The sequence below is a fragment of the Manis javanica genome, chromosome 12, assembly GCF_040802235.1.
Source record: "Manis javanica isolate MJ-LG chromosome 12, MJ_LKY, whole genome shotgun sequence".
Classification (NCBI taxonomy): domain Eukaryota; kingdom Metazoa; phylum Chordata; class Mammalia; order Pholidota; family Manidae; genus Manis; species Manis javanica.
Window position 1 is genome coordinate 19080736 of NC_133167.1, and position 15111 is coordinate 19095846.

General features: G+C 46.2%; 1 protein-coding gene across 1 annotated transcript in view; it reads left to right on the forward strand.

Annotated features, from left to right (window-relative positions):
• The first annotated feature begins 642 nt into the window (after positions 1-642).
• MARCHF4 (membrane associated ring-CH-type finger 4) overlaps positions 643-15111 on the forward strand; it is a 94506-nt gene continuing 80037 nt past the window's right edge. The window contains exon 1 of the mRNA XM_073218130.1: positions 643-1155. Coding sequence (XP_073074231.1) covers positions 643-1155 — 513 coding nt within the window. The remainder of the gene's footprint in view (positions 1156-15111) is intronic.

Genomic DNA, 15111 nt, shown 5'->3' on the forward strand with positions numbered 1-15111 from the left:
GGGGATTAATTGCCCCAGTTTTCTGCCCAGGAGAATTAAAACTTCTCCTAGTCTCCTCTCTGCCCCACCTTAATCCCCAATCTCCGGATACTGAGGAAAACTCTCTTGGCCCATGCAGTCCAATTCTTCACTAAGCTAGTTTGCTCTAAGGCCAGCTCAGTCCACTCCAAATTTGATGTATAAATTTCCCCACCCTTTTATGTAAAAGAAAAAAGATTCCCACTGCCTAGAAATTTCAGAAGAACCACCAATCCTCTCCTGGGGAACTTCCTAACAATTAGACCTGATGTCAAGGCCATAACAGCCCATCCTCAACATTTTTAAAACCCCCTTGTGTCCCCAGGTCAAAGGCAACAGGAGACACCTGTGCAAAGCCTAAGGTTGGGGTAGGGGCTGGTGGGGGGTGGCAAGAAATCCTCTCTTTCTTGCTTTTGGGCTTTCCAGGTGGAGTTCAGAGTCAGTGACTCACAGTTTTCAGTCCTGGGGCAGTTTGTTTGCTACTTGGAGGGGGTGTAAGAGGAGCCAGTGAGAAAGCAGACTCTCCCCATAACACAGACAGGCTGTGGACCCCCCAGAACCATCCTATCTTCCTCTGCAAAGACTCCAGCTGCCCTTCCTGGGCTCTCTGCCTCCACTGAGCACATGCTGACGCCCCTGAGTGGGCTGCTCTGGTGGTGGTGCTGCGGCCGTGCCTCGTACCGCTGTGGACTGTGCACCCCGGGTCCCCAGATGTTGCGCCACCAGGGTCTCCTCAAGTGCCGCTGCCGCATGCTCTTCAATGACCTGAAGGTTTTCCTACTGCGGCGCCCCCCTCCAGCGCCCCTGCCCATGCACGGCGACCCCCAGCCCCCTGGTTTGGCGGCCAACAGCACCCTTCCGGCTCTGGGTACCGGAGGGTGGGCAGGCTGGAGGGGCCCTCAAGAAGGTGTGGGCAGGGAGACCCCTCCTCTGCCACCTCCACCACCTTTGCCACTGTCTTCTGTGGAAGATGACTGGCGTGGCCCAACCACAGAGCCACCTGCTTTGCTGCTCAGCAGTGCCTCCTCAGATGACTTCTGCAAGGGGAAGGCTGAGGATTGCTACTCCCTGGGCAGCAGCCTGGACAGTGGCATGAGGACCCCACTCTGCCGCATCTGCTTCCAGGGACCAGAACAGGTGAGGCTCTTTCCCTTTTCGTGGTTCCTTGTGGTATCTCCAGGTCTTGCAAATTGCCACTTCTCTTCCTTGCTCTGGGGAACCATGCTGTTTTTAGTGTGAGCATTGTAAGTTTTAAAGGCTCCTCAGTAATGTTGCTTGTGGTTAAGTTTGCCCAAGAGGTGTCTGGTTCCTGGTGGAGCCTGTTTGGTGGCTCAGTGGTACCCCCATTTTTGCATTTTCCTTCCAATGCTCGTGTCTTCAATTCCGCTCAAAAATTTCATAAGCATCCTCAAGAGTAGAAGGTCCAGAGTCAGAAGCAATGAAATGAATTTGGTGGTACATTCATGCTTGTTGTGCAGATAACTTTTTATCTGACTTGTTGTTAGTTACATTTGCTCCAGCTATCTTCAGTCCCAGATTCAAACTTCTCCCCTTTCTCAAAGTGTATGAAGATCTTGTCTTGTTCCCCTATTCTCATGGACTGAAACTCAACAAACCAGAGTCTGTTATTTCACTTTGTGATTACCTTTCCCATACTATATTGACATCCTCGGTGTATGTTTTAGTCACTGAGGAGGAAATGGAGAGGGATTCTAGGTCCAAAAAGACTCTACAGTTTGCTAAGATACTTCTCAGAAGACTCAAGGTTTTCCTAGCTTGAAAACCAGTAGGTCAGTGGGGTGAGAATGAGTTTAAGAGATTTGGAGAAGGAAGTAGGGAATCTTTTCATATCTATTCCCCTTCTCGGTCCTGAAATATATCAACTTAGAATGTCCCTTAAACTTACCCCATCCAGGTTAGGGGATGCCAAGTACCTCAAGGACAAGAGTCTTCCCATGTCTGAGGTTTCTCCCTATCCCGTTCATTCAGATTTTCACACATATTCATCCCACCCATTCTAGTTCCACTTCCAATCCAGTGTCTGCAGCTGGGTAGCATGGGTACATTCTCCTAGAGTCATGAATTGTGGCAACACTTCCCACAGAATCCCATGTAGGAGAGGCTCACCTTAAAATCTGATCGAGTTAGTGATGCTGGAGAAGGAACATTCACTTGCATTTGGGCAGGCTTATTCCATCACATCAGCCACTTCTTCAGCAGTTTCCCATGAATGGAGGGAAAACTTCTGGGTGCTCCTTGAACAAATGACAGAGCAGTAGGATGCCATGCTAGTGCTCCTGAGTGGCTCTGGCTCTTTTGAAGACTTGCTCTGTGAGAGACAGGCTGAGCTGACATTTTCATTCATTTTTTCTTTACTCTGAATGGGCAAATCACTTCAGGGACAGATGATCACTGGGGCCACAGCATGTGTCTTATAAGGGAAGCTGATGTAGATTTCAGTGTGAATGTGAATAAATGTCTCTGAAAAGCTGAGAGCTGGGTTCTTCCTTCTTGTGACTAAAATTGCCTGAAGGCCCAAATGAAGCACTGCCCGGAATTAAGGACTCTTGCCAGGCAAGAGGTCCAGGATGCCTGCCCAGGGCCATTCTTTCAGCCCTTTTTCTCCACTTTCAAGTGCTGGGCTTCCCACAGCAACACACGGTGGAGTGGCTTGGCTGAGAAGAGAGCAATGTCCTGCTTTGGGATGTTCCTGGTCAGCATCTTGCCTCAATCAGGAGCCTCATCTTTTCCAAAAGAAAGTGTTATTGGCTTTGTCACTTCTCAAATTCTTTATTCTCCTGTATGGGCTGGCTTAGTCTGCATGTCAGAGGGCCAATGGGAGGATGGCTTCTGGCAAGAACAGCCCTGTTTCTAGAAAATAGAAGGACTTGGAGCCTTCTCTAGATGGTAGTCCACCTGCTGTGTGAACTTCTTCAAATTGTTTCATGCCTCTGGACCCCTTTTCTAACTTTTGAGATTTAGAGACATGTTTTTCTCTTCCCTTTCTCTCCTTATAGGTGTGTTGGGAGGATCTAGAAAGTAATAAGCCTGAAAATGCCTTGAAAGGGATTAATATATAATGGCATGTATTTTGATCATGAAAAAGCAGTATTTTGTTGAGAAAAGAAAAAGAAAGGTTTATTAGGAATATTGTGAAACTCCCTCAAATGATACAGGGTCTGGCTGGAAGTGAAGAGCTTTTATTCCTTGTTTATTATTTTTACAAAGCATCAAAAAAAAGCATTGAATAAAAAAGCTAATATCAATAAAGGAATGAGCTCTACGATTATATGGATGGAATAAGGGGTCATATCAATATTAAGATTGGATCAAATCAAGCACCTCCTGCATATGATTATTATATTTGGAGGGGGTAGGATTGCTTTCTGTGTGCAGGAGCCAGGACATTTTAATGAGATTGTAGTAGTATTAAGAGTAGCCTGTGGTAGATGTGAACACATTTTCCCACTTTTTGCTTGTTTTTCTTTGCAGGGTTTCAATGAAAAAGGGAGACAAAGGGGAGGGGAGGGGGAAAACTCTAGAGAAGAGAGAGACAGCCAGATGCAGACTGGGAATCTGAAAAGCTGAGATTTCAGTATTTTATTTTCTGTGCAGGGATAGAGCTGTCCAGCAGTTGTCCACACGTGGCCCTGAAAGGAGTGCAGACAGTGCAATCTCAGTAGCTGAAGTGTCCTAGTCTTTTCTCTGCCCAAACAAAGGAACCGAACAGCTCCGCAGTCATTTGCCATTGCTCTGGGGTCTGAAAGACTGCCCAAAGACTGAAGATTTGGTCTCTCCTTGCCAAGGGCTTGTGATATATCCGATGAGGGGCAACTGGAGGAATCAGCTAGTTCCACCTTTGTACATATCTGTAAAGGACTTTGCACCCACTCATTCATGCATGCATTTATTGAACAAATGTTTACCTGGCACCTAGATTGTTACTGATGCTATTCCAGGCACTGAGTATCCAGGAGTGAACAAACAGTTGAGATCTCTACTTTCCTGAAGCTGACATCATAGTGGAGATGCAGAAATAGACAAGTAAACTAGTTCATAAATAAAGTGATGTCAGATGGTGTTGAGTGGCATGATGAAAGTAAAGCGAGAGGAGGAGTTAGACAAAAATGAAAGGGTGGGCTTGGGCAAGGGGCAGCTGCATTAGGTAGATGACTAGGAACAGCCTTCCTAAGAATGTGCCATCTGAGCCAACATCTAAATGATGAGAAGGACCCAGTGATGCATAGGTCTGGGGCAAGAGAATCCCAGGTGGGGGTAACAGTAGGTTCAAAGGCCTAAGTGCAAGTAAGCTTAGCATGTTTGAGAACCAGAAGAGGGAACGAACAGGTGGAGGGAGAGGGATGGAATATGATCAAATGCTCTGAGAGCCAACCTGGCTCCATGCTGGAGAGCTGACCGAGTAACCACTCTCCTCTCAGCCATTCACTCGGGTCGGACAGGGGTTTAGGATCCATGAGAGTGTGAGACAAGAGCCCAGTCGGCAACCCTCTCACTCTCCGTTTCTGGTTGAAGCTGCACCAGTTTGCTTTGAGGGGCAGTGTACCGTGGTGGGTAAGCAGACATCTCAGCCAGATGGCTCCAGTTCAAGGCCTGAACAAGTCGTACAGCCTCTCTGTGCCTGTGGGTTCCCTCTTGGTAAGACTGGGATAATAATGATAGTCTCCAATTCATAAGGTGATTCTAAGCATCAGATCAGTTAGTGTGGTTAGAGCAGTGCTGTCACAGTGTTTTCATATTGTTATTATCTCAGAGGCAGGACAAGTGTTCCTCCAGCCTTGCTGTAGAGGGAAAGTGCTCCCTGGCTCCCCAGCTGGCAGGGGCACTGCTCTAATTTTGGTCTAGCGGTGCTCATAGATTGCTTCTTGTGCACTCACAATGCTCTAGGCACAGAGTGTTGCTCCTCTGTTTCCATCATCAAAAGTCTTTGTTAAGTGCCTACTTCTGCCTGCTGCTCTGCTGAGCAGGGTCTGGAAACACGGGGCAGATGTGGCCCTGCCCTCTGGGAGTTTCACAGTCTAACCCAGACATCACAGAGGCTGAGGCTGATAGAGATCAAGAACACAGAGACGGTGAGTCGCAGGTGAATCACAGTAATATTGGGTACAAGAAAGAGACACATGTTTGAAAGCAGCTAGTGTGTACGGTGTCTGTCTATTCAGAGAGATGAGTGGGGGAATTGCTACCTTTTCCCCAGTTAGTCAGAGAAGGCTTCTTTGTTATTGCTGAAGGCCAAGTGAGGAGACTTAGCCTGAGTTTAGACAGCTGGAAGCAGAAGAGCTATGAGACACACAGAGACCTCAACAAAGAGGTGAAACCACCTCCTAGGCTGGGTCAGCTGGTGAGCACCCGGGGGTGGGTTCAAAGATGAAATCCACCAAGGCAGTGGTGGTGGGGCACATGTTTTGGACCTAATGGAAAGCTGAAACAAGTCTACAAGAAATTAACAGGCTCGGTCTGCCTCCATTATTCTTCCTGGGATTTGCTTCTCTGGAGCTCCACGTTCAGAAGGGGTGAGAGTGATGTGGAATATTTCAGTCAGTGTTTGCATTCTTGGAGAGTGAGAGAAGGGCTTTGCAGGGCTCAGGGGGAACCTGGAGACCCCAAGATACAATGAGAACCCTGGAAGTAGAGATCAAGTAGAGCATTTTAGGAGAGACCCAAATGGTATATTATTTTTGCCAGCACTGTGGTTCAGTCTTGCATATATTTGTGTGATTATTTAACTAACATCTGTCTCCACAAAGAAGAGACTCATCCCTAATATTTACAGACCCTAAAGCAAGAGTACAGGTGGAGGCTCCCACACCATAGGCCAAAATATACAAAGGTAGTAAATCCAGCTAACAAAGTATTACACAAAATGTGTTATAATTTATTACCCTGATAAATAAACCTTCAAAACAACTGGAAGACAGGTTTTGATTTTAAACTGTTGGAATACTTTGAATTTTGTGCAAGCCAAATGGAGATATCTGGTCCTTAGTCTACAGGCCACTCGAATTCTTTTTTCACTGCTGGCTCCATCCTGCACCAGGAGAGCCTTGGACACACACATGTGGACAGTTGCGCTGGCTTGTTCAAGCTCTGTCTGCACCACTCCCAAGCAGCTGCCCCTTATCCCTCTCCCTCTGAGCCTGAAGAAGAGAACCCTGAAGGTTCTAGGAGCAGGCTTAAGGCTGAATAGGCAGGAATTACCAAGTCCCAAGTAACTGGAGCATGTTCTAGAAGAGAGGCATGTCTCCTTGACCCTGCAGACTCCTCACGCTATGGGGAGGGTGCGGCTGAAGAAGTGTAAGAGTGGGGCCTTCTACAACAAGGGTCCCTCTTGCCTGGGTCTAAGGGAGGCACTGCGAAGGGACTGTAAGATCTCTGGAAGCAGCGGCTTGTGTGTTGTGCTCATTATTGGGTCATCAGCTCCCATTCCAGTGCCTGCCATCTGCTTCATGCTCTAGAATATTTGTTGATGGAGTGCGCCTCTAGAGCTCATTTAGTGGGCCGCTCCACAGGTAGGGGAAAAGGGAACAAAAGACCATAAAGGAGACAATGCTAGCACCATGTGCTGAAAGTGCGCTGTGCAGGAGGGGCAGACCTGTTCCGAGGGGTCACAAAGGTCACTGCCTTGGCCAGTGATGGGATCTCTAGGGAAGCTAACTTGGATTTTGATATTAGAATGAACTTTCTATCAAGGTTGCCCCAGGATAGTATAGGCTGCCTGAGAAGGGGATGCGGAACTCAAATGGGTGACTGGAACTAGTGACCCTCAAGATCCCTTCTGAGACTGAGAGGTGGGATTCATTACCATGAGATTGACTGGGGGTCCAGAGAGATTTTAATCTAAGCAGAAAGAAATGAGTCTTCATCCCTTTCCAAGGGATCCTCTCATCCCGGGGTATCTAGTCACAGTGTGTACAACACATGGCATGTCCAAATGTGTCTTCAGCAAAGATTGCAAAGAAGAGTCTCTGTCTTATGCTCATAGAAATGGCAAATTGTTGGCAATAATGTGATTGCTGCAGTTACAAATTTAAACCATATACACACCACAGTAGGAAAGCAAGCATTTCATGAATGAAAGGCAACAGATACCATCATGGCAGAGTGATCCTAACAGTGAGGAGGCCCAGTTATCCCCCTGCCCAGAGTCATGAGTGGGCTGTTTTCATTTTCCCATTCAGTTTTTTTCCACTCTAGGTTTTCAGTACCTACTTTGGCCAGTCCTAGTCCTATTTAAACTGGAAGCTCCAGGGACCCTTTCCTCACTCAGGGTTCTTGCCAATGCTGTCATTCTTTAATGGAAGGTGATGTAAGGATATTCAGACCCCCAAGGCGTAAGGATGTCCAGGACTAGTTCCCAGAGTTAGCTATCCATTATTTACATGCACATGCGTGCACATGAACACACTCAAATAAAACACTGAGTGCATCTGTATCATGTTCTCAGGCAGAACCAGGGACTGGAAGAGGGGAGATGCCTGGTGCCTTGGCACTTGTAGGATGCTTCTCATCTAAACTGTCTGGAGATTTTGCACCGCGTTCACTTTGGAGCAGTCCTTCCTTCTTCACCTGCCAGCATGCCTGTGCTTGCAGTGGGTTGGCTAATTTATCGGGTGTGGCTTCTAGCTGAGCCCCGCCCCGCCCACCCTGTAAGACTTCAAAAGAGCCTGGGAGAGGAAAGGAAAGATAATTGCAAATCTCTCTCTCTCTCCCCATCCTTTCTTCCAGCTGGTATGTTAGAGAAGCCCAGCTGTGGCCTGTGAATTGGGGGAGGGGGAATAGGTAAGAGGGGGAGGAGGTACTTGAAGGAGTGTGGAAATGAGCTAGCTGCTTCTTGTTTGCTGGGAAGAAAGCCAAGTTGGAAGGGAGCCCGGATGTAAAGGAGCTGGCAAGTGAATACTGTGCGGCCTGAGCTGCACACCATCCCTTCCCGAGATGTATCATATGTAAGATAGAATCTACGTATGTATATTACATATAGCACACATTTGATACCTCCCTCAGCATATGTTATAAGTAAACATGGGGTGCATATGGGACCAAATAGGCAAAATTGAATAAGTTACAATTTGAGTTCTAGGTAGATGCAAACCATCAGAAAAAGGCAGACCCCCAAATACAGGCTCTGTCCAATTCCTGTGATCCAAGCTCACAACAGGGACACACGGGCCTAGTCTTGGAACCAGCTCTCTGTTCTCATCAGGATTTCTCATGGGCCCCGTGCTCAGAGGTCTTCAGGAGCACAGATCAGATTATGGAAAGGTTTCTTTGGATGATTCAGAGAATCAACATCAGTCTCTCCAAAACAAGCCTCTTGAAGCCACCCTATGGGGCTCGGCATTCAGTAGGGGCCCGTATTTGCTGAGCCCTTCCCCTTCCCCTGGCATGTATTCATCCCAGACCAGCGATGCTGTCTTTGGTCCCTAGTGTTCACATGGGTGAAAACATATTTCTCGGTGTATGCACATATGTTTACATGTATGTATAAATTAAAATGCCAGTCATGAAGAATAGGGTTGATCTCTTGAAACCCCATCCACCTCATCCAGCCTCCTTCTCTGTTTCTATAATGACAAACAGTGATGATTTTTATCCTAGTAACCATAGTATTGTTATCCTGGCTTGAGACCACTTGGCTAGAAGCAGGCCTTTTCTCATTCTATTGCAGAATGATGGGAAGAACATGGGCTTTAAAGTGAGAAAGACATGAATTAAAATCCCAATTTGGGCCCTCTCCAGCTGAGTGATCTTGGACCACTTATTTAACCTCCCTGAACCTAGATCTCACTTTATGAAACAAGAATAAAATAGTGAGCTTGAACACTTGTTATAGGAAGTGGGCATGCTGTATTAAAATTCTAGGTACACAGCAGCTGTCCATTAAATGGGAGGGATATTTAGATCCATTGTGTTAGCCTGGCTCAGAGACCTGGAGTGGGGCCCCCAGATCACACTGCTGCCTTTCCTACTTCCCTCCTTTTCCAGAGCCTTAAAAAATCAGACACTCCAGGAAAGTCTATGTTTTGACCACAGTGAACCCCAACTGTGCCTGTATCTGACCTCAGGGATGCACGTTTAGACCCAGTGCCTCTGGGGTTCAGCTGAGTTTCTGCCTTTGTATTGCCTGACTCAACTGAACCTCTGTCCTCTCCTCCTTGGGTCCCTCACTCCCAATATAGTTGTCTTTGTCCATCTCTAACCACCACCATGTTCCTGACAGATGTTATTAAGCAACACTCTCTTCTTGTCAGGAACTGTGCAGAAAGACACTTTCCTGGACTCTGAGTCCCTAGAGGCCAGGAGCAGAACATGCACAAGGGGGAGCATGTAGAGGAAGTGTCAGCCTCCATGTGACCTGTGTGCCCAACATGTGACAGCAAGGCGTTTGTGTTCAGGGTCTTCCCTAGACTCGGGTTTCTGAAAGCCTGGGGTGGGATGGATACCACACACAAACGCGATGTTAGATAATGTTGGTCCTTAAGTGAGAATGTTGTTCTGTTTTCGTTTGCTTTTCAGTTGCCTTATGATTGGGTCTAGGAGGAAATCTCACTAGAGTGGTAATACATCTTTAACACCTTTTAACGTTTGTCATTCTCCTTTGTAAACAAAGAATGTCAGGCATAGAGCCTTTGGCCATACAGTAATATCTAGTTAAAACTTGTTAATCTTGTTCTGTTGGTTTGTTTGTATTTCTGTGTATATTCCTTTTTATTAACAGACTTTATTTTTTTTTAAGGCAGTTTTAGGTTTGAGGCAAACTGGGCTGAAAGTAGAGTTCCCATAGCACTCTTGACCCCCCAGCCTCCCCTACCATCCATGTCCCCCGCCCCACCCACAGGGGTACATTTGTTACAGTCAGTGACTCAATACTGACACATCATTATCACGTAAAGTCCATAGTTTGCTCCTGCTGTATATTCTAAGGGTTTTGGCAAATGTATAGTGGCGTGTAGCTACCATTGTAGTATCATAAGAATAGTTTCACTGCCTTAAAAGTCCTTGAGCTCCACCCATTCACCCCTCTGCTCCCACCCCCAAGCTCTTGGCAATATAGCTTAGCCTTTTCCAGAATGTCACAGTTGGGATCATACAGTGCATAGCCTTTTCAGACTGACTTCTTTCACTTAGTCATATGCAATTTACATTTCCTCCACATCTTTTTGTGCCTCGAGAGCACATTCCTTTTAGCGCTGAATAATATTCTATCTTACGGATGTACCACAGCTTGTCTATTCTTTCTTTGGAAAATGATACCAGTTTTTTATTTATGGTAGAGACAGAAACTCTCCTTTAGAAATCAGTGTATTGAAGTAGGAATGTTTGACATGTAGAGAAAAATGTTAAGTGTGAAGAAAAGAACAGTGTAGATGGCACATGAATAATCTGAGAAGTGTAGGTGACTGCAGTTGGGGTAATGCTGGCCTGGGCTGCACACCTTCCGGTAGTTCTGGAACATTCACAGGCTCCAGGAAGTGCCTCAGGAACGGGGGGAAATGCAGAGCCTCAGGCCAGGTCCCAGGGTGGTGCCCGGAATCTGCACTTTGAGCCTCTAGCTTTGACAAATGAAGTAGGTGCTTACTTCAGGAATACTGTGTTAGGCAGCAGTTTGAGGAGGCAGCCAAATGGGGAGAAGACACACATCCACCAGCCCCGAGGTTCCTGACGTCCAAGGACGAGGGGCGTGGGCACTGGAAGAGGAGGGGGCACCAAGTTGGGAGGACACAGGACTACACGACTAGGAAGGAAGTGACATGTGCAGCTCAGGGCAGAGGCAGGGAGGGATGCCTCTTGCATCCCTTTCTTTCCCTGCCTCAGTGGCCTGGGAGCTCTGAGTTTCAGATGGGAGAGCCTCAAGATGGAAAAGCTAGCCCACCAGGGACTGACACAGGAGGGAAGGGCAGACTTTGATTGTTTAAGACAGTGAGATGTGTTGCCTGGCTAATGTTAATTTCCGTGGCTAATAAAACCATCAATTCCCACTTCTGCAGTATATTCTTGAGCAAAGTCAAATCAGGGGCCTCCCTGCGGCAGCCGCAAAGTCCCAGAGCCAGGGAGCAGATAGCATACAGCTCTCTGAGTGCCAGCAGGGACATGCTTCAGCTCAGGAAGGACACATCGTTTTTGCCTACAGGTCATTGGCTGGATCTAGAAACACGGCTCTGCCTAATAACTATAGTGGTGGGGAGTGCCATCCTCCTGGGTGCCTGGAAAAAGAGGAAATCCAGACATGCGTGAGCTCTAGAAGTCTCTTCCTTAATAGTATCAGTACCTCCCTCTTAGGGTTGTATGAGAGTTAAACCAGACAACACATGTGAAGCATTTAGAACATTGCTTGACTCACAGCACCACATAAATGTTGGTAGTTTTCTTACTATTTGCTCATTTATAAAAGGAGAAGGCTGTACTCGGGAATATCCAACTCCTTTCCCATTATGGTGTTCTCTTTTATGCCATATCAGGTGGAGGAACAGCACCTGGGGCTGGTGTCATGCCAAGACCCCCCTCCACCAATAGAAGAAATCTCGCTAGAAGAAGGAACTTAGAACTGGGACTTAAAAACTGAATCAAGGAAGCAATTTGGAAAATAAGACTTGAGGACTGTTCCAGGCATAGGAACAATGGAAGCAAAGAATCAGATGCTTTGAGAAAGTTAGCATGGTACATAAGAGCATGGGGCTTTGCTAGTCAAGCAGAACTGCTTTCCAATCCCAGTGTTGCTGGTCAGTGGGTGTGTGATGTTGAGCAAGTCACTTACAGACTCAGAATCCTCATTTCCTCCACTGTAGAATGAGAATGATAATAATAGTATCTGTCTCAGAGGTTGTGGTGAGGCTCAAAGGCTCAATTGGTAGAATGCATGCAAAACTTTTGGCATAGTGTGGAATGGAAACACACAATAAACATTAGCTCTCAATGTTGTTATCTGACCCCTCTATTTTCTTCTTCAAACTTCCCTTGTGAATTTCCATCTTGGTGTACGTAGGACTGGGGGTTGCTTACCTCAGGAGGAACTGCCAAGACACTGTAGACGTAATGAAACTAAATATACCCAAGCACTGGCAGTAGACTAAATAAAAATTATCTCGAAGGTATACATACTATTATTCAAATGTATATGGAAGTCATTGTCATGAACAAAATCAAAAGCATCTTCACTTTAGTGTAGTGTCCTGACAATAAGTATATTCTCAATCAACAGATACTCAGAGTACACCTATAGTCACTTGAGGGTTGGTGAAACTTTAGACATTAAAAGGAATCCGAACTGAGGGACATTCTATGAAACAACCAGTCAGTACTTTCCAAAAGTGTCAAGGTCACAAAAGATAAAGGACAGTGGGGCAAATGTCCCAGATTAAAGGAGTCTAAGGAGATATGACAGCTACTCACAGTGTGTGCTCTGAATTGGATTCTGCACATTAGTGGGACAGTTGGTGACATTTGGATAAGATGTGTGACTTAGTTAATGGTATCATGTCAATGTTAAGCTCCCAGTTTTGGTCATTGTACTAGGATTCTATGAGATGGTAAGTGTTGGCAAAGTTGGTGAAGGGTCTGGGGGAGCTCTTTGTGTTATCTTTAAAAGTTTTAAAAAATGAATTTGAAGTCATTGCAAAATCAATAATGGGAGTGGTTTCTTATACCTGGAAAATGAGGAATTATTAGTATAGGAAAAAGAGCTTGAGTTTGGTGGTTAGAAAAACCCGGGTCGGAATCCAGGCTGTAGCATATCCTAGCTGTGTGGCTTTGGGAAAATCAATAAAATCATCTGAACTTCAGTGTCTTCTATCTGTACTGTGGAGTGAATACAAAGAAATACTTTATAGAATTGTGGGAATTTAAGTAGATAACACTTACCGCAGTGCATGAAAGGGGCTCCTGATCAACATTACCTACCTTTTTGATCTCTCCTTCCCCCTCTATCCCAGGATGATGATGAACATGCCTTGCGCATTTCCCCTGGTATAAGTACAGTGTGCTGCATGTTTTGAGATTGACAGGGGGACACCTGCACCCTGAAAAGTGTTGAGTAGGCAGGGAAGTTTTCCCAATATGGGATCTTAAGCATATAAACAGAGTTAATAATCATCAGCATAAGCAGCATTGGCCATTATGTGATGTTCTTTAACACTTTGAAACCCAACACCCGCAAATGAGTGCTTTGGCACACTGAGTGGGTTGTATGTTTTGATTCATCCTGTGGTGATCCCTCCAGGAGCCACAGACTTAAGCTTTCACAGAGCAATATGCTACTTTAGAAAGAAAAGCTTTCTAGTGGTGGGGCTCCGAGTTCTCTACCCTGTTAGGGAACCAGCTGTGCAAACCAGGCAGCTGCAGGTGAAGGAGAGCAGGTGTGTGCAGGAGTGCAGAGGTGCCCTCTCCTGTTCTGGGGGTGTTTGTGGGTGGGAGTGGATGAGAAGCCTGAGGGGCTGAAGGAAGGAGCGTGTGTCTACCCATGGAATACAACTATCTAATTTAGAAGAAAAAGGCTTCCAGAGTGAGGGGATTGTTCTATGTGGCTATTCCTGCCTCTTGTGCTTCTGTGTTCCGGAGAGAGCCCGGAGGGCATAGCCTGTGCAAAGTCAGTGCTGATATTTGATGCAATACTCACTGCCATGTTTCTCATTTCGGACACCCAATAAGTGTTTTTCAGGAGGAAAGATCAGTTCGGGCTTCGGAGGAGTATATGATGTGATTTCAAAGGTTCTCTCCCTTCCCTCCCTAAAAAAACACATAGAGGGTCTTCACGATTTAAATTAATTTTTATCCTTCCTGTGAATGTAATTCAAATAAAAAAGTGCTTATTTGTCATGATGGCTGGAATTAATTTCCAAATAGTCCAGTGACTGTAGATAATACAAGTCTGGTTATGCATTTAAAAATGCTGAAATTGGGTGATGGTTTATTTTACTATTCTCTCTGCTCTTGTATGTTTGAAATTGTCCATAATACAAAGGTAGGGCCTATTGTTCGGTTAATAAAAATGTTACAAAAAGACAGTTATTAAACATGTTACAAAAGGGGTGGTGGAGCTAGCTGACAGTGGCAAGTTAAGCTCTGGGTACAATGATGCCGAGGAACGAAATTAAAACGGAGGGTGCCTGAGTGCATCCCCCCGGGTACTTTATCAGTCTTGCTCAGTGAGGGAATACATCTGATGACCTCTTAAGGGATCTTCCATCCCCAGAGATCAAGATTTCAAGGTGAAAATTTCCTCATTTCCTTTCTGGTCCACCCAGTGCGTGGCCTCCCCTACGGCTGCCCTTCCAATGAAGAGGCAGGAAACATCCCGGCCACAGTTGACTCCGGATATAGGAAGTTCTGAGTCGTTTGCTCTCCTGCTGCTTATTGCTATGGAAAAAAGTTAAATGCCCTCAGTATGGTGACAACCAAGGACTGCTGGGATTGGGACCTAACATCCATTCCAGCCTCCAGCCTCATCACCCCTACTTCCCATGGGGCACTCCAGCCTATCCCTCCCACCTGCCAGCCCCCAAACACACCCTGTGGCTTGGCCTCATGATTTCCATTCACAGGCTTTTTTCCACCTGAGACATCCTTGCCCTCTTCCTTTACCAGCCCAAACCCTAATGTCCTCCACACCTGACTAAGGTCACCTCCTCCATGAGACCCCCTGCACACCTCCTCCTCTTAGCCTGGCTGTGCTCCTATGGCACTTAGTCACCACAGGCTGCTCACCCCGTTACCATCATTTCTTTCCATCTCGTTTCCCCCATATGAGGCGGACTCCAGAGAGCTTGTTGCATGTGTCCACTTCGCCTTTGTATCACTCCCCATGCCTAGCAGTGGTGGGGCTCAAAAAAGTAATGCAATTAATATATTCCAAGTCAACTAGGTATATAAAAAATAGATCCACTCAAGAAGAGCATCTTTTTTCCCAACCAACATCTCTCCCTTTCTGCAGTGTGGGTGTTTTGGACTGAATTGTCCCCTAGATTCATGTGCTGAAGGCTTATCCCCAAAATGATGGTATTTGGAGATGGGGCTTTGGTGAGGTATTTAGGTTTAGATGAGGTCATGAGGGTAGGGTCAACATGGTGGCATTAGTGTCCTTAC